Below are 24,691 nucleotides of genomic sequence, written 5' to 3' on the forward strand. Positions count from 1 at the left end.
AAATGTCACTTGTGACACGAAAACAAACAAGACAAGAGTTTATATACTTTTTTTCAGAACACGTTTATTGAATGTTTCAAACATGAATACGAAAGACAAAAATACATAAAAGCCAAAGGCTTAAGTATAAGGATAAAAGGCACATGATAACCATTAACGTGGAATAAACACAAATGTCTGTACAACATGTTTTGGGTAATGTTCTAACCAGTTCTATAGTAGGGGGTAAGGTCACACAAGTGTCCTCCCGAAAGGGTCTTTCAGGCCTGTCCACGACAGTCCCGTCCTGGGTGACGGGTTCTTCTGGCACCGTCACTAACACAGGTTGAAAAGTCGCAAGGCTCACAATCGCATTCCACTTCAGAAGCCCCACACTTGAATTGTGCCTTTCTAAACTTGTTTTGTGTTTTTCTGAAAGTATTCATCTTGTTCGTTCGGTCTTGGTAGTCACAATGAACTATCGATCTTGCCTAGGGTTTCTTTTTATATACAGACCAATACCGACGTGTCCATACGGTAAGGTGAAATGATTGGGAAGTCGCACTCGCTTCTGGTACACGATTTGATAGACTTTTTCCAAGGGTCGACTGACGATGTGGTGAGTGGGTGAACGTACAGTTTTGTTCGGTTGATAGGTGGTCACTTTAAAGTTTGCATCCTCTCCCGATTGCAAGGCTTCTTTCAATACCCCAAAGTTCAACACACGACTGGTACGATAATTCAGAGTCAATCGTTTCACTTTACACGTCGTGTGCAATTCTCCTTGTGTGTCCCGGTATTCGTAGCCGTAATGTTTGGGACCACCACTGACGAAACTTAGAATCTTGTCGTTGGGATGTTCATCTGTCCAGGCTCCTAAACGGTCTCCTTCGATGTCAGGGTGCTGTTGACTCGGGTGATGGATGTAAATGCAACTGTCCGTGTCAAAGTACAGGACACGTTCCCCTAACAGTTCTAAAGCTTCGTACAATTTTAAGCGAGCATGAGCTGTCACGTAAGCCGCAATGATGACATTTCCAAAGGGGTCGTCTTGTACAAAGTCCAGATCTTCTTCGTAATTGACTAAGATTAAATCCTCGCGAACAACGTCCACGTGTTTCATATATTTGGTTTTGTCGTGAATCATCTGAAAGTAGCGGGAAGGTTCTGTCAAATATTCCGTCTTGGGTAAACACGGTCATTGTGCCATTTTACCCCACAAACAATTTAACATCACTTTGGCAAACGACCGCCTGCCTTCGTTTTTCTCGATGTGGTCTAAAGAGATGCCTTCTTGTTCATAGTATTTCTCTTTGAATGTCTTTTCGTCTTCGGGAGTGTGACACCAGGAAGGATAGCCGCTGGCTTCTTGCTTCAGTTTCAAAACGGCATCCACGTAGTCGGCGAAAATGCCTTTCTGAGTGGGGTCACCCTTGTGGTATTGTTGTGTCTTGGGAAAGTGGCAAATTTCGTACACTTCTAACAGTTGGTATCCCATGTCCAGAGCTTTGAACAATTCTACGCTGATCCAGGTTCCCGTCAAGGCCCGTTCTTCCTGGGTGTGCTGACAAGGTTGGTCTTGGTTGCACGTTTCGGCACAAGTACGGCACAAGGGAAACATCAGTTTGCCTTGACAATGGTGAGGTAAGACGGGATGGTATAGGTTCGTGGGAGGCAAAACTTTACACTTGATCAAGCCTTCGTATTGTCGAATGTTTTTCAGGTCGATGTGTTCCGTGAACAATTGTGGGTGCCCTGCAGGAAAGGGACAATATTTGCACACGTAAGGATACAGCGAACACACGTCCAAGTATTTGATTTCTTCTCCTTTCTCTTCGTCGGCTTGGTACAGCAAACAGGTGGCATTGGTCCTTCCTCCGTACAAACTATCCCTCAGGTTTAGGGGGTCCATCAGCTTGTAACTTTCCACGGGACGTTTAAACTCGGGATCGGTTTTCATACGGTGATCGTACTCGTGTTCCCACATTTCCACCACTTGGTATCCTTGCTGTTCTAACTTTGGGCGTCGCTGACAAGTGTGATCGTACAAGTCTTCCATGGTTCGTTGTAAAAACTGATTTTTAGTGCTACGATCAGGGTAACAGACGGGACATCCGTGAAATAAGCAACCGTTAAACTCGTACACGATCTGGAGGTTTTCTAAGTCCCAGCCATCGACCGAATACGTTCCGATGGTCTTTTCGCCTCCTCCGTTGCGGGCATGCTGAATCCATTTGTCTTCCTTGTCGCACAAGTAATGTAACCAACGTAGGGCTTTGACCGAGTATTGACGTTTGACATAGTGGGTCGTTTGAGGACTGATGACAGCCACGGTGTTTTCAGGCATGAATCGTTGGCGGTACACTAAGGAACACGCTTTGGCAATGGTGCAAGCTTCTTTCAAAGGATCGACCCCTCCGTGTTCCATGAACAGTTCTCGAAATTTTCCACAGCAACGCCGTAAAATGTCCACGTCGGAACGACAATACTTTAACATTTCTTCCTGAAAGTCGAAAGGGTCCGAGGCGTGAGCTTGGTGCCAAGCGTAGAAAGCTTCTCGTTGTTCGGTACGCATGTTGTCGGGGTCGTAATAGTGAGCCTCAGGCAAATGGGGTAGAACAGCATGTTGATTGGCTTCCGTATTGAAAAAGTGAGGAAAGTACCCTTTAGCCATTTCTGTCATTCCAAACGTTTTAGGCATTCGACTCAAAGGCATGGCCAAGTAACTCATCGAATCTTTAAACTGCACTTGTCCCACTTGCATGAAAATGATTTTGGCTCCGTTCAAAGTGACTTTAGGACGTTCGGTGCCATGTTCCGTATAGTACCTCAAAAGAAACTGTCCATCGTATCCGGAGAAATTGTGAGCCATCACCGTGGCATGACGATGACAATCTCCGTAACGTTCGATGTCCTCTTGGCTCCACGTCTTGTCGATGGGATCTAAGACCCATTGGGCAAAATCGGCTAACGTGTTCGGTCCTCGAAAGATTTTTCACGCCCTCCAGGAATCTTGCTGCAGTGAGGGCAATGACTGAAGATAGGTTCTTGAATGCACTTCTCGCACGCTCGATGAGCCACGCAGAAATTAGGAATGTGAATGCCAGTCTCTTGCATGCATTCGAAATCGAAAAAGATGAAATTGCCTTTCTTCTTGTGACCGTCCTCTTTCTCTGGTGGGGGTTGGTATTTTTGCACGTAGCATTGGCGTTCCAAGTCCACGATGTGGTGACAAATGTGACATTTTTTCTTTCCTGAACATAGGTGTGCCTTGGTATTATTGGTACGTAGGCCTTTACGACACGTAGGGCACAATCTCAGCAGTTGACAAGCACATTTCTGCTGTGAACCTTGCGTCTTCAGATGTTGTTGGTAACAGGCAGGGCTGACAAACGTGCGCAGACAAGCAGGACATTGTACTCTTTCTTGTCCTTCGCTCAGACAGGGTGGAGAGGCCAAACATCCTGGGCATTTCCATCCGCAATGTTTGTGTTGCTCTCGATTGTTATAGCCATAGTCACATTTTTCACAGTAATAATTGTATCCCAGGAATCCAGTGATAGTGGTAATGGTATCGAAATGGTCATCGTGATAATAGACATGAATGTATTTTCCGTCCTTAAAGTCTTTCCCTCGAAACAACAGAGGTCCGTGCATTTCTTGAGGGTGCACTTTCAAGGTGTAGAGTGGAGCTAGGACATCTTGCAATTTCTGCATCTCAGGAATGCCACAGGGTGTGTCTTTGGACAGTCCGGCTTGTTGTAACAGGAGTTCTGCTTCGTTTCGTTGTTTGGCTCGGTCGGATCGTTGAATAGTTTTCCAGGCTCTTTTCCATTCTACCGTGTCGTTCTTGTTGGCATAGGTTCGTCCCACCACGATGGCTCGGGCTAAACACACCTGGTCTTGAGAATTGTGAATTTGGACGAGAGTCTTTTTGGTGCTGCGAAGGTCGTTCACCAATAACACCTTATTGCGTTGTCCGGTCCCTTGAGGAGGAGAGACGTGGGCCATTTTCAGTGTGGCTTTACCATCGGTGATGTCAAACTGGTCATTAGATTGTTGTACGTGTTGAATCTTGTCCATGACATTGGAAGAGGTTAGTTCTGCGGGTCTGCTAAACTCGATCCAAATAGGGGATTTCAAGCTGTCGTGATCTATGGATAGTGTCAAGCGATCGTCTTCTTTGGGTTGACATTGTCACTTGAGTGCGGTGAGCAAAGAATCCCACATCTCGGTGATAAACCCTTCTGCTTTCTCCAATGGTACGTCGGACTTGAAATCTTTAAACTTCACTGTGTAGGTGTAAGCCGTGGTTCTAAATTTTCTAGAGGAACGCTTTTCTGTCTCTCGAATGGAATAGTAGTTTTCAGGGTTGACTAAGAGTGGTGAACTTTGTTTAGAGGGTTCGGATTCTGGTTCACTCTTGTCCTCTTCAAAATCACTGGCATGAATTTGTGCCAAGACTTCAGCTCTGGTACGAGGCGATAGATCACGTTTCTGCCTCTTACTTTCTTCTTCTTTCTTCTCGAATGAATACGATCGTTTCTTCTTGAGTGCAAAACGTCAAATGACTCAAGTTTAAACACCATAGACTAATTTATAGTCATGGCAAACCAGCGTATATAAAAAGGGTGTGTGTCTTGTCCTTTCACTATTCATTTCACTCTCAAACCGAGCACAACGATGGAAGAGACTACCCAGATGGAACTTTTCATCAGAGCTTTGCGAGGGGTCATTAGAAAATTCTCTTCAGACCAGCCGACGGACTACTCTCCTTCCTTTCGAGATAAAAGTCAAGATACTTGCTATATCTGTCAGAAGAAAGGGCATTGGTCTTCAGAGTGTCCAGACCGTCAAAAAAGAACAAAAACAGGGTTCTAGAAAAGACAAAAGTCAAGATACCTGTTATTATTGTCAAGAAAAAGGACATTGGTCTCCAGATTGCCCAAAAAAGAAACAAGAGGAGTCGGAAGAAAAGAGGGATTCTTCAGAAGAAGAGAGAGATTCTTCAGAGGAAGAAAGCAGCCAGGTGAAGAAAAGAAGAAAGAAGAAAGTGAGGAGGAAGAGGAGGAAAAGACTGTGACGGTGAAGAAATTGAAAAAAAAGAGAGAGTAAAAAAAGAAACAGAAGAAGTGAATGTAATTTATAAAGTGTTCTGTTGTGAATTGTGAATTGGATTGTAACTATGGAGAAAAGAATACATTAATTATATAAGATAAGTGTCTTTGAGTTTTGATTTTAAAATAAGAAGCTACACTCACGCACTCATACACAGACATGTACTATAAGGGTAAAATGGTTTTTTTTTGTTGATTTTTTGAGTTATTGGCAAATTGAAAGGCTATCTCTTTTCGAGAGAAGTGGGTGGCCCTGAAAAGGGCCTTTTTTGGTGTAGGGGTGAGTTTAAGCAATCAACTTTAACTGTCTTAAGCCTTTGCCACGGCCGAGGCCTACTTCTGATGATGATGATTGGGTTGAAATTACTAAGGGTGGTACGATAGGCTAAGTCACAGGGTTGGCGTGTTTAGCTCGGGAAGGTCGTATTCTCTTCGGTCGTGATAAAGAAGTCTGATACATTTGTTTCAGACTTCTTCACTTCGCTAAAATGTCCAACAGTACCGTAGCCGTTTGATTTTCACCCTCTTGTTTCTTTGCTGCTACTTCTTCTTGTTGTTGTTTTTTTCTTACCTCTTCTTGTTGCTGTTGCTGTTGCTGTAGGAGAAAAGCTTGTTCCGCTTCCTTTTGTCGTTGCATAAGTTTCTCCAATTCTTCTTTCTGTCTCTGTCTAAAATTCTCCACTTGCGGTAATGAAGAATGAGACGAAGGTTCCGGAACAAATTCTTGCGAGGTAAGAAAATCCACAAAATCCCAATGTACCTCTTCTGAAAGTAAGTCCGGGTTCCCTTGGGCGGTCTCCACTGCTGGTGCACCCCAGTGGATCGTTTTCTGAGTTTCCGTCATGTTGAATCACTGTCGCATAGATTAACAGCACACAGGCGCTAGCGAATCTATATAGACCACATGACGTCACAGACTGCTCTCTTCGGATTGGATGCGGACTGACTAAATTTTGTAACGCGTGTTCGGATTGGTGAATGAACTCAATCCGTTTCAATCCTTCCTCTACCTATAAATAAGCGCAGTTCACTGCATTGATTCACCTGTTCTCGTCGCCTCACGATGTGGACCACAGTTGAATCATCCAGCCTTGTGTCTTCAATGATGTTTAGGACGGACATGCTCATGTATGTCCGGTCCAAGTGGACTGTTGTTGATAGGACAGATACTAGTCTATGGATGAGAAGAGTTTACATAGAAAGACAAGGATGCCTCAAGAGGGTCCTTGTGTATGGACCTGCAGTTAGAAGGAGTTTAAGAAGAAGAAGATGTGACAGATGCCGTCTATGTTAATATTAATATTAACATAAATCCAAAGGCCCTTTTCAGGGCCACCCACATTTCTCGAAAAGAGATAGCCTTTCGATTGTCTACCCCTTTATAAAAATTTTAAAAAAAATTCCCATGTTCAATTCTCCTTGTCCCTAAAGTAGTTTTTTTTCTAACATGTTCAATTCCCCTTTGTCCCTAGACAAACCCAAACTCTATTCCCATGTTCAATTCCCCTTGTCCCTAGACAGACCCAAACTCTATTCCCCATGTTCAATTGCCTTTGTCCCTAGAATCGATATTTTTTTTCCATTGTTCGAATGCCTTTGTCGCTAATCTCAATATTTCCTTTTTTTTCCTTTCTCCAGTGTTAAATTCCATTGTCGCTAATCTTACCCAGGGTTTTTTGTCCATGTTAAATTTCCATTGTCGCTAATCTTACCCAGGGTGGTTAATGTTAAATTTCCATTGTCGCTAATCTTACCCAGGGGGTGTTTTCAATGCTAATTCCCATTGTCGCTAATCTCACCTTATACTACTTCTATGAGATCCTATACATCTGGAGGCACAATCTATAGAGGACATTTCATACAGACCTACGAATGTCTGATGAACCGAGAACAAGGAGGTGGTGTCACTAGCCATCTTGAATCCAATTTACCACCGAGGCGGGCGCACAAACCAACATAAATTATATTGCTTATTTCTTTACACCCAGAGAAAACTTAAATTGTCCTATTTTGTCGACTAAGATTAATCAACTAGAGAGCGAAATTTTCTGCAATTGTAACAAGTTGCCTTCCTCGTACGTAGTATACTATGGTACTTGAGCCTCAAAGGGGTGGAAAGATTCGTGTGTTCAACAGTGCAAAAAAATATGACAGATAGGGAATTGATATTAGGCTGCCATATTGAAATCTATATGGAATACAATGTATATGTATTGTTTAAAATTAGTTCATAGGTTTTTCGTGTGTGGTGAGTCTATGGTTAGAAATGCTAACAATGTAACAAGCATGAGTTTGCCCGCTACCTGAAATAAATATTAAGTCGTAAATATATCGTAATTGGGAGAAGCGTATGTGGGTCAATGCATAGGAAGATAAGTCGCATCAAATAAGAAAGACATTTCCGTCAATAGTGAGAAATCAACCATAATATTTAGCCCATGGGTTTAACATGATCGGTCACTATAGGGAAAAGGGGAAAGTAACATTAAACCTCAAATTATATTATTGTGAGGTAAAGATAAACTTCTAGGTTAAAAATCTGTCAATAGTTGTCACATAATCTGTGATTAAATAGACAAGAGGAAATTAATATTAATCCACCATTATTTTGTAGGATTCGTAATTATGCCTGTTAGTTCTTTTTAAAAGTGGCTGGCTTCAAATAAGACTATATGACCTTTAACGAATTAACATTTGTTTAGCATATTTGGTCACTTCGATCGATCGGTCGATCCAGAGAGAGATTTTGTATTCATACTTATTAAAGATAACCGACACTTAATTTTTTTTATACACATTCTCTTTAAATAATACTGCACAACAAAAGAATTCCGTGTTCTACTTGCAAACGAATATTCGTCTGTTTGGCTTTTTCGTTCATCTCACGAAACAATTTCAACAACAGAAAAGTACTTGCGTATTAACTGACTGTGTTATTTTGTGGACAAAATTGTTCGAATAACCAAACGTCGCACGTGTGTGCAGGAAGGAAAAGGCGTAGTGCTTGTGACCAAGTCGTCGCATTAGATCATTATAGTTAAATCAAAAGATATGACAACAGATTCGAGGAGGTATCTGGTGACGACCAGGACAAGAAAATGAAACATAACGATCGAGTGGCTTTACCTTGTTTTTACTTCGAACGTTCACAAAAGACTGGATTTCAAATCTGTATAGACCTATGAATGTCTACGTTTCGCTTGACCATTTACAACGAGTGACTGATAATGGAGACAACGTATATGATATGGCAGAACACACAGAGTGGGAAACATCGAATAGAAAAAGCCAAAGTCCGTTGAAAAGAATATCAACCCTGTTTCGATTCTTAGATTGCAGCTTCATCAAGTCATTTATTATAAAAAGAAGTAAATATCATCTCCCTCGCAAAGTTCATCTTCCCCAAAAAAGCTATAACACCAACAACCACTATTAGTGTAGTGTAGAGAAAGTGTTCCTGAAATTAAATAATCTTTTTCTGCTATATTTTGCGTGCATTGTGCCATTGGAGCAGCCAATTGAAATTTGAATTTGCAACAAGGAGATAAACAGCAGGATTATTCTAATCTGCAATTACATTGTTGTTTTTCCGAATCTATCGTTGAAAAAACAGGTAGTAGCAGTAATGGTAGCCACGTCAACGTCTTCTAATAACAGCAACCATCTTCTAGAGTTCTTCTTGAAAAATCCTCCTATGACACCGAGTGAGCCATCTGAGACTTGTCGAAGTAGGCTCATGGTCGTTCCGTACCCAAGTCGTTTCGTACCCAGTGGAAATTGGTCGTTTCGTACTCAAGGTGCTAGTCGTTTCGTACCCGAGGTGCTGGTCGTTTCGTACCCAGTATGGTTGTTGTTTCGTACCTATTAATTTACAAGGTCAAATATACAGTATTGTCATATTTACCGCTCTCTCTCCAGGCCTAATCTTTTTCCTACCTTAAAAATTGCATGGGCAAAGCATATCCGGGCAAAAAAATGACCAAGCCCACATAATTACAGTAACTGTATTGTTTTCACTGTATAATAGCATCTATGTACCAAAACGAATCAACAAAAAGTCACATTGCCAGTAAAAACGAAGTGAAAACGTTGACCATGTTTAAATAACTGAATAATTCCATTCTTTTTCTATCGTTCAAATTAACAACCATTGTCATATTTCTTGGTATTATTTAGTAATGACTAACGTGACTGAAAAAAATACAAATGTTTATCCTCTCAAAGCAATTAGAAATTCTGCGATCTTTTAATAATGGGGCTGAATGCATATATGTCACGGAATGGTGTAAATGTTGTTAATTAAATACATGTACTCGGGTTTCGTTTCTTTTTCTCTGTACAACGATACCCGAGGGTGATTATAATATGGTCTATGTATTTCGAAATCGTGAGTACGATTCGTCCTGTGCCACACGTGCAAGGTGCCTTTGATAAAGAATAACGAAAATTCTAAAGGTATAAATACGTTACTACATGTAAAGGACCTTTACAATACTAATGGTTTTGTCAGCAAGCGGCCTGCTTAAAGGATTCGCACAACTCCAGCTGTAGGGCTGAGTTTTTGATGGTAGGAATATCCGGGGTGTCCGGTGTTGTCAGAGGGTAGAAACGTCCGTGTGTCCGGAGCGTTTAAGGTGCCGGAGCGTCTAATGTCTAGCGTCCGGAATGTCAAGAGTGACTAAGGTGACCCAGCTGTAGAGCCGTCAAAGGACCAGGGGGACCGGAGGGTCTAATATTTCAAGTGTCCGGAGGGTCTAATGTTTCAAGTGATCATAGTATTCCGAGGGTCCGGAGTCTATATTGGTTGTGAAATTGATTCGGAGGAGCTGTGGAGCGGATATGGTGCACGGGTGACGGAGTGCATCTCCACACATGTATTTTTAGCTGTATGCTAATTTTGGGTTAGTAAGACCCAGTGTATTATTCAGGACTGGAAGGATAGATTGTATATCCGTTCTTGTTTAGTGACATAATTTCGCTACCTGAGCGAATACATTTTTTTTTTACTATGTGTAAACGCTTACATTGTTTACTATTTGAGTGAACTATATTCATCTTTCCATTATTCCATCATTTGTGAAATCATTTATCCTGTGTTTTAGGGTTACTGACCTAAATTTATTTGTACATTTTTTTCATCTTTGAAACTGTGCGTTTTTTTTTGTTAAATAGATCCAATATTTGGACTATAAATACGCACATATCTTCATCATCTACTACTCATATAAATCGCCACATTAAACCATATATGTGTCGTCAAAACGTGTTCTGTTGTTAATCCGAAATATCCCACCCGGTTATCTTGTTACAATATAAAACAGTGTTGCTTGATAAAGTTTCTCTTCTCCAAGGACCAACACTGGTGTTAATTTCAATTTTTTGTCACCTGACTTTAAAGTGTTGAACGTGGTATACTATACGGACCGCCAAGCCATTTTTTGGTAGACTGCCGGCCGCATTAGCATACTTGTGCAAAGTTTTGGACACTTTCACCGATCACAAGAAACTAACAAGTTAGTGGCATAATTTAAATTCTCCCTCTTTTCAACTAATCATAAATATTAATATTTGTCATGGCAAGTGAAATTTTTTTTTCATTATTTGGCACAATCTGTTTTATTTTGTTATATTCCTAAACATAATGCACATAAATAATCGCGCAAAGAGAGAGAGAGAGAGAGAGAGAGATTATACTTGGCACTGCATTTTACATATATTTACTGTGTTTTAAAACTGATTTATTTAATTATTTACAAACTCTTAGATATGTGTTCATGCTTTGAATCTGCCAGTATTGAAACTTTTATAATACAGCGCCCCACTTAATACGGCATATATTTTGTCCAGAATAGAACAGTAAAAATTATAATTCAGTGAATGATTGAAGGAGATTTCTCAGTAAGTCGAAAGATTAGCTCAGACAGGTTTCTTAAAGCAGAAAAGACTAACAACATTATTCCGAGTTGTACATTCCAGAGTTTTATTACATCCCTTCTTATAATCCTTTTTCTTTGTCCTGATGAAAAAGCGAACGCCAGTGGCAATTGCTTTGTTTCATGCTAGTCATTCTTGACAAAGGCGTGCATGGAAAACAACTGCTTAAACGGGACCCTGATTATTTTGAAGGTGGCAACTACGTACCAGACCTTGGTTCTTCCCAAAACTTCGAGTTGTTTGTCAGTGGCCAATAAAATGTTACGTTTACTGCCAACATGAATATCCTTTCAAAGAAATTTGTCTGGAAACTGTGATTCATCCAACTGAAAGAAATAAAACAAGGACATAATATATATTGAAGGGCCAAGAAAGCAAACTATTAATACATAATGACTTGTGCTACTTACAACAAATTCTAAGTCGCGCAGCTCATTTGGCCACAATTTCTAGCGGGTCATATTGGCAGCTCTAATTAACAGCGATGGTTCAGGCAGAAAGTGATCATCCTTTGGCACTAATTCCTGTATAACTATCGACGATCGTAGCAGCTGACGTATATTTATGCTAGCTCGCTACACTCTTCACCTATGGAATATATTATAGAATATGTGAACGTTACAAATAAATAAATGTTAAAAAAGCGTAAAGTGGAATGTTATCTTGTTATGATGTGTGTATATCAAAGATTACTTACACGTACGAAGATTTTCCTCTAAGAAACAATGAACATTGACAGGTGCGGGGTTATCAGCGATTGTGTATTATGAGATTACCAAGATTTTGTGGACATGCAGCTAACCTCCGATGACACCATAACCTTCGAGACGATCCCTGGGTCGATTCTGTGCACATGCCGGTGTTGTCCTCTCCCGTAACAATCCCAACGTTGTTTTATGGTGGCTGGGCATCGCATCTTTTTAGAGAGGATAGAGCACCACCAGTATGTTACGCCCGGCCTTTCACTCTACAAGAAAGATTTTTAAAAAAATCAAATGTGTGAATATCACGGCTACCACCACCCAACGCAACTAATACTGTGACCAATAATGATGATGACATTATGGGAATTACTATTATTACTACTAACCTTGACATTGTATGAATATCCGTCAGCTTCCACAAGTTTTGGACGAGATATCTTGGAACCAGAAAGAGCGATCTGGAAATCTGGTTGACGTACATGGTTTATTCTGAGCGGTAACGTCGGTTCCTGTATGGGCCTGTATATAAAGATTAAGATTCGATTTCATGAATAAAGAATATTTCAGTTGAACATGTGGTAAGTTTTGGATACTGTGCTATTCTGGGTCTTATATATTATGTTTTTCTCCAGAACACTAGGTATCTAATCAGACTATGTAATCTTATTAATTTCTCGACTACATACCATTTTAATTGTATTGTATTGAACGGAAATGTACATTACAACATAACAAAATTCTCAAAGATTATAAAAGAATAAACCTACTCTTCTTCTTGATTTTCTGTGACTTGTAAGGAAGCGTCTATGTTAAAGGTGCATGTCACTTCTGTATCATGGGACACTATGCAAATGTGAGAACTAACAGCTGGTGGCAATCTTGAAAAAATAATATTTCCGTGGTTACCTAATGTGAAAACGCTGCACATTTATTACGAATTTGTTTCTTACATTAAGATCGATTAAATTAAGATGAACTAAAAGGATATATATCTTACTGGACTGAAGAGTTGTCGATCGGCATGTCAGAATCGTTGACACTGATAATGACGTCAGCTGCGATTGCGTTATCTGTAAGATCACCATATGTATGGTCGTGGATATCATGTCTTTCATCAGGAGTCAGATGGGTACTCTCTGCTATTGGCAAAATGTTCACCATATTGTCGAGACTGACATCTGTCGAAATCAGAGGTGGAGGAAGTCGGAATCAGTCCTTGCAACGCCAGCCACTCAGCATCTCATCACCATGACATAACTGCCTACTGTTGCTACTGTTGCTTCTTCTTCTACTACTACTACTACTACTAATGATGATAATAATAATAATAATAATAATATCATCATCATCATACCTGTCTCACATTCACGATGCTGCCACGTTTGGCAAGCGTTACATTGTAAAGGGTGTTGACGTGGTCTTACTCTTTGGAAACAAACTACACAGTTGTCCATTTATTGCTTGTATTTGCTTGTGTGTACTGACGTCTGACTATTTCTTACAATACTTTATTTGTTTTAAACCAACTCAGCTATTTACAGCTGTATCGCGTTTTCTTGTCAAATTTTGTTTGCACAGAAGCATTATAAATGTGGCTTTATCAACTGACATAAATAGATAGAACAACATTAAAATAAACTAAGACAGAAATCAAACGTAAATTGTACAATACCTGACGACAAACAATTAGGAGTGGAACATATGTCAATTGTAACCGACAAAGGAGAGTATGAGCAGGGGCAATTAGTAACAGTGTATGCATCCATGAGAATTATTGAATGTATTTTCTAATTGATTATTTTTGGCTTAATGATAAATTTTAATTCATTGTATTAACTCCAAGTTTGCCTTCTGATCATCATACTAAATTATAAGTGCCTGAGTAAAACAGATTTAAATTTTCGAAGATAAATTAAAACCCCAGTAAACAAGTGAGGTAAATAGAGTATTAATATCAAATAATTCTTGACACGGAATTTATTAAGATTTCTCCGAATCAAAAGACTGCTGAATAACACGTGTAATTATTTCAAAGTAAAACAAAAACAAATAAATAATCAAACACGTGTGAAATTGAATTAAGCTTGAAAGCTTCAATTTACTAGATATCCGTGGATTTAAACATTTGATAATTTAACATTTCAATTACGCTTCACTTTAAAGTATACAAGGTCATGTAGAATTCAAATAATATCATCCATTAATAATGTTCCTATTATTATTATTATTATTATTATCCATTTATATATAGCCGTTACTTCACTAACATGTAGATTCATTTCAGCATTGATCGTTCGTGTAATTACCTATGTAATGTTGTATGCCTCTATCTATCTATCTATCTATCTATCTACCTATCACAAAGGAAAAAAACAACAACATAGAAATAGTTTATTACGATGAAATGAAATTTGCATATACTATTATATTACAATGCTTCATCTTGGCGACCAATAGATACTCATTCTCACATGGTAATACATGTAAAGAAACATTGAACAGCTTTAAACAGTTGTTGTTGTTGTTGTTGTAGGGTTTAACGCCATTTTTCAGCACACGATAGGCTATACATGGCGGCCAGTATTAATGGTGGAGGAAGAACCCGGGAAAACCCCGGAAAGAACCACCGACACACGAGAAGCTACTGGCAAGCTTTCTCGCATACCCACTTTGGCTGAATCCGAGACTGGAACCCACGAAGACAGAGGTTAGATGACAGTGATCCGTAACGGCGAGCGCTTTAGACCACTCGGCCACTCGGGGTCCTCCTTTAAACAGTTTGAAATACGTATGAAATATTTTTTGTATATGATACTGGTGGTTATATTTATACTTTAGGCACGATACGACTATAACATTGGGTACGAAACGATCAGCACCTTGGGTACGAAACGACAAGTGCTTTGGGTACAAAACGACTCATTTGGGTACGAAACGACTTGGGTACGGAATGACCAGATGGAATACTATCCAATTATCATCGTCTCACAACATATTTTTCCGAAGCCAAAAACTCTGTCCATCACGTTTTCTTATAGTTTGTTTGGCATTTTGGGTAGAACAACCAAATATATAAACAAGAACGACGAATTCTGCAAGTATTTTAGCTCTCCTATCGAATTGAACAAAGGACTGAATTTGATGGCGATGTATCCTGGTGTCATCGAGTATAATGTCATAAGAACCATAGCTGTTCCGTTGGTAAGAGTCATGCCTTTCAAAGTTAATTATGACATAGCTGCTTACGATGTATCACATTCACCAAATTTTTTTGTACATCGTCATTATATGCCCATGACTAAATCTTGCTTCGACAATGTTAATATAAATATTAAAGGAGATGGGCTAAATGGTATATTCTTTAAAGAAAAGATGATCGTGAAATTAGATTTTCGAAGACGATTCTCCATTGCATTATATTACAATTATAGCTTTTAACGAAGAGCACATCGAGAACGAGCACATGGTTTAGGAGATATGTTAACATCTGGTTTTGATACGGTAGCACCAATATTGAAAAGTATGGTCAATCGAGAACTACATGCTTTTAAATATACAACTTTGAAAAGAATTTTTACAAAACATGCTCGTCTTCCAGCAACGTCTTAAAGAAGTGTTCATAAAAAGAGGAAATTATGTGTTGATACAAAGTGGAAAAGAAATATTGGGTCGCCAATATGTGCACATAAATTCTCTTCACCCTCCTGTCAACGGCATTGGTTCCTTTTCTACTCCACATGAAGGACAAAGCAGAAAGTGATGCCAAAAGCTCTTTAAACCACATAAACACACTCAGAATATAAAAAGAGAGCCTAGATATTTTTGATTACTAAGACAAAAATAATGCACCGAGATTCTGGCGAATTATCCAAGAGTGAACTCAATTTGTTTGCCGTACCATCTTCGATGCTGGCGATATAAGGATCCCAATGTCGTCTTTGACTACCTACGCAACCAATAAATTTGAAATTAAAGGACATACTGAAGATAACATATTTCAGATTGACAATTATTTGCAAAGCCTTAAAATAGACAACATCAATCCAGGTAATGATGGTAGATTAGCCTTTGTCAACATGTTCATGCAGTACTTGTTCAGCAAATAAGAAAATGCACTTGAACAACAAACTATTCAGTAGCAGAGATACTTTTGCCGAGCGAACCTGGAACATCTCTTGACGTACAAACAGAAGTCCAAAACACTAATCGGGATGCGACAGTGATGTAGAAACATGATACTCTGGATGCCTTCAACGACATAGCTTTGACTACGAATGACGATTCTCACAAAGCTGGATTTAACGATTCCCAACAGAAAATTAAACCAGGAGGTAGCTTAGAAATAATGGATCGTTTACACTTGTGCATGTGGTTGCAAAATAAGTATTTGCTGAATGGTGTCTGAGACAAATTCGAAGTAGTACCGTGTTCGATTTGGTTGCTGATGTTAACGTCTACAAATCGAACATCGAAGATGCCAGATATGTGGATGTCTTACATAAAATCTTACGGAAACGACAGTCAAGTATCGAGTGGAAGTAAAAGCCTTCATAATTACCTGTGGACTCTTATCGAAAGTCATGTTTTCTTAAAACTCTCACAACTGTTTAATCACTGGCATTTTCAGCAATGCAGCTTTCAAAGGATATCGATCAAAACCCTTTCGAGGTCCAACATTTTAACCTTTTCAAGATAGAAGTCGCATGAGATGACCAGACGATGTGCGCAAGACCATTTGAACCTAATTTGCCCAGAACAAATATTTCAGTTTTTACCTGACTTTTGAAGCCAATGTATTTTGTTTGATGATTACTCAGGAGCAGTTGTTTTCTTAGTATTTGATTTCATACCAGACAATTGCATCGATGAGTTATATTTCCAGCCTATAAGATTTGGCCAACTTCGTGTGGAATTTCAGTTTGCACTGCTCTAGTGAACACTGTTAACAAGATCTTGTATGCAGAATTCAACAATACTCTAAGAATCAACAGTTTGAGACACATGACCCTAGGCTAATAAAGCGATTGACTCATGAACCTGTGAAAGAAGATGACAGATATGATGTTTTATGTAGAACAACTGCAGTCACAGATACTAAGTGGAAAAGGAGAAAAAGGATGTGGAACACAAAGTCGTGAAAAGAGAAAAAGAGGATGATGTTCCCAATCAGAACGCCTTAGTCACAGACTAAGAAGTAAAGAAGAAAATAAAGAAAGACATGGAACACAAATGTGTCGATGTAGACAAGGAAGACGTTGTTTACTGTCAAGAAGAAAAAAAGAACAGATCACCGATTCATCAACTTATTTGACAGATCATATTTAAGGAAAAGGTCTAGTGTGAACTCGTGACTGATTATGACATGTGAAAATACCAAAGACTTACAAAAATGGTATTAACAGCTGCTCGCTTGGCACTCAGCATTAACAGGTTTGTGTTAGGACTGGTCGGCCTGGTGTCAGGAATATGTGACTGGGTGGGACATCATGCTACATGTCTGCGACACGATGCCCCAGTGCTATTCATCAATATAAACTGCCACACTGCTGACATCGTAGCAATATGACTGAAAAATGGTAAAGCTACGTTAAAAATCCAAATCACACACACACACACACAGACACACACACACACACACACACTCACACACACATGTGAAAATATATACTTGCAGACTACATTACCTTCAGTTCATGTTTCTTATTTGAAATTTGTACATGATGACGACGGGACTGTCCCTAACCATATTACTTCATTAGCTGATGTTAAAATGCGCAGGGATTATTAAAAAATATTGCTTTCGAAAAATTAATGTTCATTGGATTTTTCAAAATATCCTCAAGTCTCTCATGGCTCTGTCTCTATCTCTGTTTGTCGGTCTCTCTTCTAATAAAAGAATGACGTAATATTTATTTCAGTTACAGGAAAGCCAAATGCCAGCCTGTTACCTTGTTACCACAATTTTGCTAACCAGACAAACTCACAACACATGAGAAACCTATAATCCAAAAGTTAGATAATACATTTTATCTCCCATGCATTTTAACATGGCGGTCTGACGTTAAGTTTTTGATTCTCACCAGAATTTTCTTCCCCCATTTAAAACAGGATCCCTCACTTGAGGTTCAAGTGCCATGCTATACTACTTTCGTATCTTCCCAACTTCATCTTTTGAGTACGTGCTGTGAGGGCCACTATTTTCTTTTAGAGCTTGGGCAGAGATTGGTTGTGGGGATGAGGTTAGAGTGTTGTCCAAAAATAGAATGAAAACAAAAGGGTATTTTTGCATAAACAAGAACACCGAAAATATTTCATTTTTGGGTGCAAAATACCATGTGCTCTCCTTTTTTGTAGATACATCAATCGAACACCAAAAAGATCTTTGAGGACGAGTTAAAGATATTATGCACGTCATTTACAAATGTCACATTGATCCTTGATTAAAATGTCTGTTTATTTATGAGGACGCTTGAATGTATTTTAAATGATCATGTTATCAGCATTTAATTTCTTTTTAATGATGCGAAATAAATAAAACAGTAAAATGTTCTTAATTGACACTTACTGTGTCAGGAAGTACGATACAGAAGTTTCGAACTTTTTAGTGCTAACATTTATTGCCAACAACGATTCTATTATCAATAAGGACATAAATATTACTTAGTAAAATGGGGTTCAAAAGTAAAATGTTCATTCACAAAGATTTTTCATTAGCAAAAGTTAATTCGTAAAGATAACTGCATATGCTTACGACTTTCACACTGCGATATTTTGAATTCTTTGTATATTACTTAATGCATATAAATTGAATATAAATTTTAAAAAATAAACATAAACAAAACTTACATGTTTAAGATTTAAACTTCATAGGTTTGCGATGTGCCTATTGTGACAGCGTAATCACACCTGACCAGTGCACGGAAGAGATAGAATGTGATATGGACCAAGTAAGTAGATTTAAGAACTGGATGATGCATCTGAACATGTGTTTTGGCTTGGCAGTTCATTCATTGTTTTCTTCGTTCATTCATTTTCCCCACTAGAAACTTGAAAATAAATCATGCATTCATTAGGAAACAATGCAAGAGAATGAAATATGAGAATGACATAATACTATAGTCATAAGCGAAGAAACAAACACACACACAGAGAAGTTGTACAACTTGTACACCTGAAGGCATGTTGTAGTCATTATATGGCACCTGCTTAATTGGCAATTAAGACGTGCTTTATTGAAATTGTAGGTCATGCTAAGTACATTCCCGCGAATCAAAGGAGAAAAAGATAAATAAAAATTACATCGCAAATTAGAAGGTATTTAAACGCAAGTTTTTTATATCAAAATAAAGAATTATGTGTGCAGGAAATTTATTCCCTCATTGCTTTTATCTCTTTCTGTGTTTTCATAGATAGGTAACATAACGTATTTAGCGGCAGAGAGGGTGAACAGATTCTAATTGGTTCACTCGTATTTCGCCAAAATAAGCCTTCCTGGAAAATCGCAAAAAAAAATCGCGATATCCAGCGTAAGACAACCCTGTCAACGACGAATTGGCTTAACCATCCTATTGTTGATAAGTTTTTCTAATCGCGATACATCGAAGGAAAATACGCGATCGTGTCGGTGCCAATTTGGAGGTGCGCCCTCTCTGCTGCTATAAATTAAATCATCATTATATCAATAATGGCAAATAGCGGAGAAGCATATACCACTAGACTAGCTCGAGAGCGACTAGAAGCAATCAAAACATTTCTTTCTTTTCTTGATTCTGTAAGACAAAAACTTCAAGAACGTCAGCAAGCACAAGTTGAATTTGCTATGGGTACAGAACAGTTATTTAAACCTATTACAACAGCTGCTGAAAAACTTGCAGCGACTACTGAAAGAGCTATACGGGGAGATATTAAGGATGAGGAGGAGAGGAAGAAGGATGTTCTTCCAGTATTAAAACAAACCGCTGAGCAGACTGAAAAAATAGCAGCGAGAACTAAAAAAACAAAAAAGATTTTACGAGATCTTCCAACTGAAATAGCTGCAGCTCAACCTCTACCTGTCGATGAAGAAATACTTGAAGGTATTGGTAAAATTCGTACTGAAATCGCCGACTTGAAAAGGGAGGAGCCTGCGCCTGAATCCAAACCAGTAAAGGAAGAAGTTGAACTGATTGCAAAATTTAACTAGGTGTTATTGAGCAACTTAAAAAAATAGAAGAAGAGGATTTACCCGCTTCAACATTAGCGAGTATGACTCAAAAAAACAAACTTTTAAAACTAAAATATGCTACCGTAAGCGATGACAAATTTATAAGATGGATATATCGCGTGTATTACGACAAAAAACAAGCCAGAAATGATGATCTAAATTTTGCGAGATTTGTGAACGAAATACAAACACTTTATAATGAATACACATCACAACCTAAACGGCCACCACCACCTCCCTATTCTCCCTATTCCTCCACCTCTGCAACAAACAGAACGACAAATATCTCAACCCGAACTTCAACCTACGCCCATATCAGCACCTGCAATGATGTTTACCGATGAAGCTCTTAATACTTTTGCTGATCGGAATAAATTAATCAATATTGCCGCGCGTGGATATCGCTCTAGAGAAAAGTACTTAAAGTCCGAATTTGTTAAAAGAGTAAAACCTCAACATTGGTTTCCTGTATTATATTTTGCCTCCCAAAATTCAAGTATTGATGTAAAAGATCCCGGGTATATAAAATTTAAACAAGATGTAATCGAAGCGACGCAACAACAATCTTCAAAAGAAGTACCCGGTGCTACTGGTAGTGGTTTGGGAAGTGGTCTTATTGCCTGTCCTAATAATATCCTCGATGACGTGCAACGGTTAGAAGTTCTCATAGGAGGTAAACGAGCTGGAAATAATTCACCAGAAATAATTAATGAAGCAGCTGACATTTGTCGACGATTATTTCAAGGCGGTATCATGGACATTAATGTTTATCGGAAACTCATTGATGAAATCGTTGATGACTATCATAGTGACTAGTTGTTAGATAAATGAATAACAAATAAGATGATTATACATAATGCTCACCGTAGACCTGTAGCGGTTAGGGTGATAAACTCACGATTACCGACCTATAAAGCAACTTACGGAGATGGACTCGGTGATGTTGTTCAGGGTTTATTCAGAAGGATAGCTCCCAAAGCAGTACCGATCGCAAAACAATTATCAATGAAAGCTATTGGCGTTGTTCGTGATAAAGCTACTGGTGCTATTGGTAACGTTGCCAGTAAAGCGTTCTTGGCAATCAAGGACAGACTAGCACGATTAATACGCAGACCGCCAAAGCCAGTCAAATTACCAAGCACTGAAGTGATGCCTGCAAATGTCAGTAAAGTAATAAATCAAGCCGCAAATCAAAAACTAGCAGCGCTGATGAATCAAGGGGCTGAACAAATAAATACGAGTCTGATATCAGGAAGTGGTCTTCGTTTTAGAAGATAACAAATTATAATAAAATGTTTAAACGTACATCTGATCCAGCGTTTGACATGGATGCACCAGTACTCAAGGATGAGTCTGTGCGTGATTATCAATATTATTCTTATGAAGCATTATCGCCAAATCAACGTGGACGAATTGAATTACGAGTTCAGGATACAAGTAGGTATTTCTTGCCCGCTGAAGCGTTTATTGAAGTCACAGGTGAACCTGTAACAAACGTCGTCGCTAATACAGAATACAGAGCTAATATCAGAGTTGGCTTTGTTAATAATGGCATCATGCCGTTATTCAAAAGTGCTATATACATGATTGATGGAAAAGAAGTTGAGGCAATCCAAGATAATGTTGACGTTTCTACAACGATTATGAGTCTAGCAAGATAGTCAGATGATTATACTAGATCAGCTGGTCCGACTATGATGTTCGCTAAGGATAATTCTGACCATCCCGATGGGAGACCTGATATTGTAAGACGACCAAGAAACTTTGCTGACAACGCTGACGCTGATGTATGGCCGGTGGTTCATAGCAATCCATGTTACAACTTAGGATTCAGAACACGTCAGTTAATGCTGAAAACTAGTCGTAGAAGATTTTCGTGTGCAATTCCAGTGTCCCACATCTTTGGATTTTGCAGAAATGTCAGAAAGGTCATTTTTGGAGCCAAACATACAATTGTTCTTCATCGAAAAGAACATAATGATGCTGTCTGGCGAGAAGGTGGTGGCGCTGCTGATGGTAAAGTAATATTATTTAAACTCTCATTGTGGATGCTGGTAATGACTCCATCGAACGCTGAAGAACAGCAGCTACTTTCTTTTATGGATCAAGGTGGCAAATCAATATTATCATGGTTAACAACAACCACCGATAGTAATCAAAATCCTGTAGACGGTTTATTTACTTGGCATATATCATCACAGCAAGGTGTTTCTGCACCAAGACATATATTTGTTGCTTTCCAATATACTACACGATTAAACAATCAAGAAAGAAATCCAATGGTATTTGACAAACTTGATGTCACCGGAGTATCTTTAAGAATAAACGGACATCAAGAACCATCTGAAGATATATTATTGAAATTCGATGATAATGTAACACGTGCATATCATTGTTTGATGACATTTATGGGACGCAATCAAAATATTGATACTGGTTTGCAAATATCGCAGTTAGATTTTACATCTTTGTATCCGATTTATTTCTTTTCGCTGGAACATCTTGATTTAGTTAAGCAATCTGTCGTTGATATACATTTTCGAGCTAGCGTAAACTCAGGTGGTGCTAATTACAGAGCAATTGCTGTTATACTCAGCGACAAATCAATGTTACTTGAAAGTGTTGGTGGACGAATGAGAGTCGTTTTTGCACCAGTGGAAAACATGTAGACAATTAGACAAATCGCGTTAATTATAAAAATGTCATCCAATCACGTTAATGTCACTCTGATTCCCGGTTATGCGGGACAAAAATAACATTGAAGCGAGAACAAATTGCTAGTGGTGGTCCAAACAAGTTATCGTTGACTAAAACTCAAATAAAACATTTCAATAAAGCGAAGCAAGCAAAAACCGGAGTTCAACTTGATTTCGCTCCAAGTGCCATCAAGGACATGATTAAAACCGGTGGTATATTTCCACTTCTCGCAGCAATACCAGCACTAATTGCTGCTGCTGCTCCAGCTGTCGCAAAAGCAGCCGCGTTAGGCGCTGTTCGAACCGCTGCTGGAATTGCATTAAAGAAAGCAACTGGGAGCGGATATAAGAAAAGGGAGAGGGTCTAAGACTTCCAGGAACTCCCCCCTCATGGTACGGAAAGGGTCTAAGGCTTCCAGGAGCTCCGCTCTCATGGTACCCCAAACGCTGTTGACGCCGATGTCAAATTTTGATTTACTCGATGCCGCTAAACAACTAAATATAAAATATTTCAGAGGTGTTTTTATGAGAGATCATTTACCACAACAACCAAATAATCTAGAAACTGGAATTATTAATCTCGATAACACCGAACGCCCTGGAACTCACTGGATTGCTTACGCGATACATCCAGGTGGAATTGTTTATTTTGATTCGTATGGGTTAGCACCGCCAGTTGAATTTCTAAAATACGTACACAAAGTACAATGCACTTCCGCTCCCATTCCAGTCTGGTATTCAACGCTACCAACACAAACACTAACTGATCCACCAATATGCGGCCGTGAAGTAAATAATGTACATGACGCGTTATCAAAATCAACCAAACCACCTTACAAAGTCGTGCACGAGTATACCGCGGAACGATTTAACATTTTAAACAATCCCTAAAGAACAATGATAGATATTTACGGAAGATGTCTCACCGAAACAAAGACAAAAAAAAAAAAAACGCGGCGACGTAGATTAATCAAAATATGCGACTAAGGATGAAATCGATTATCTTTTAACCCTCTCCGGGATCGACCCAGATGAGGATGTTATTTTTCAGGACCGGCATGGCAAGCTAAAAACCAGCAATATCAGGTGGAATGACATAATTCGCAGAGTTCTTGGAGCTACCTCGGATAACATTCCCGTGTTTACTGATAACGGAAGAATCAAAGACTCAATTATATCAGTTGCAAGTCTCAGAGACGAGATGAAAAAAGTTGTAGCGGATTGCTTAAAATTACCGGTGACATAATGACAGGTGAACTCAGCATGAACGGAAACAAGATAACATTGTTAAGAGATCCAACATCCGACGAAGATGCCGCAACGAAAAATATGTGGACGTTAACTGCAGCACCGTAGACACTAAATTATCCACGTTGCAGGCCGAGTATGACGTTCACGTAAACGCGTTTACAAATCTCCGTAGAAACTTTAGAAAACTTAATGAAAACGCGGATAAATTTCTTGGTGATCCGCTCACCGCTGATATAACTCTCTCTGATATCAAGACTAACATTGACACAACTAAAAAATAAAACACTCGAAGATGTCGTAAGTGGAATTCCTAACATCGTTAATAAAATTAGTCTGATTAAAATCCTACCTGGAGTTACTCCCACGCATATTAACAATATAGTATACACGGTATCATCTGGATTCGCAACATGGTCAAAAAAAAAATAATACTATCAAATATAACTCAACAGTTACTGGTGTGTACAGGCTGTCTGTGTTCAGTGCTGCAAAATTTGAGATATTTACAACGTATCCATGGCGGCATTCCACCGACAAGTTTTCCGGGGTTGTGTCTATCATATTAAATAAAGGAACCGAAGAAACATTTATTCTGGAAGCAGCTGATAAGAAATTAACCGCAACATCTTACTGGTGGTGTTTGGAATTTGTAGCTGAAACACCTCAGTTGGTTACTGCGTAAAATAATAATGTCATTGACTAAAACGGAGTCAACGACAACATTAAATGTCAGGCAATATAGATACGATCAAGTACGCGAATGGCAATCAGAGTTAAAAACCACCATCGACAAATACACAACAAAAG

General features: G+C 38.9%; 2 protein-coding genes across 3 annotated transcripts in view; one reads left to right on the forward strand and one right to left on the reverse strand.

Moving 5' to 3' along the window:
* Positions 1–24,691, forward strand: part of LOC149794193 (matrix-remodeling-associated protein 5-like) — a 102,331-nt gene that overhangs the window by 25,771 nt on the left and 51,869 nt on the right. For both annotated transcript variants that reach the window (XM_089968303.1, XM_089968304.1), the window contains exon 3: positions 18,605–18,681. In XM_089968303.1, the coding sequence (XP_089824429.1) occupies positions 18,605–18,681 (77 nt within the window). The remainder of the gene's footprint in view (positions 1–18,604; positions 18,682–24,691) is intronic.
* On the reverse strand, positions 11,803–12,895 carry LOC149794194 (uncharacterized). Its single transcript, XM_089968912.1, has 3 exons — positions 12,732–12,895; positions 12,121–12,253; positions 11,803–11,997 (listed from the first exon to the last, which is right to left on the reverse strand). The coding sequence occupies exons 1-3, from the start codon at positions 12,893–12,895 to the stop codon at positions 11,803–11,805; spliced, it is 492 nt and encodes a 163-aa protein (XP_089825038.1).

Source organism: Sinohyriopsis cumingii, chromosome 8 (genome assembly GCF_028554795.1).
Source record: "Sinohyriopsis cumingii isolate HCF-2022 chromosome 8, ASM2855479v2, whole genome shotgun sequence".
In the NCBI taxonomy this organism is placed as follows: Eukaryota; Metazoa; Mollusca; class Bivalvia; order Unionida; family Unionidae; genus Sinohyriopsis; species Sinohyriopsis cumingii.

Coding starts and splice junctions, on each gene's coding strand:
- LOC149794194 (XM_089968912.1), bottom strand. CDS start 12,895: ATGGTGAACATTTTGCCAATAGCAGAGAGTACCCATCTGACTCCTGAT. Junction 12,254..12,731: donor ATCGACAACTCTTCAGTCCA/GTAAGATATATA, acceptor CTTTATATACAG/GCCCATACAGGAACCGACGT. Junction 11,998..12,120: donor GATATTCATACAATGTCAAG/GTTAGTAGTAAT, acceptor TCTTTCTTGTAG/AGTGAAAGGCCGGGCGTAAC.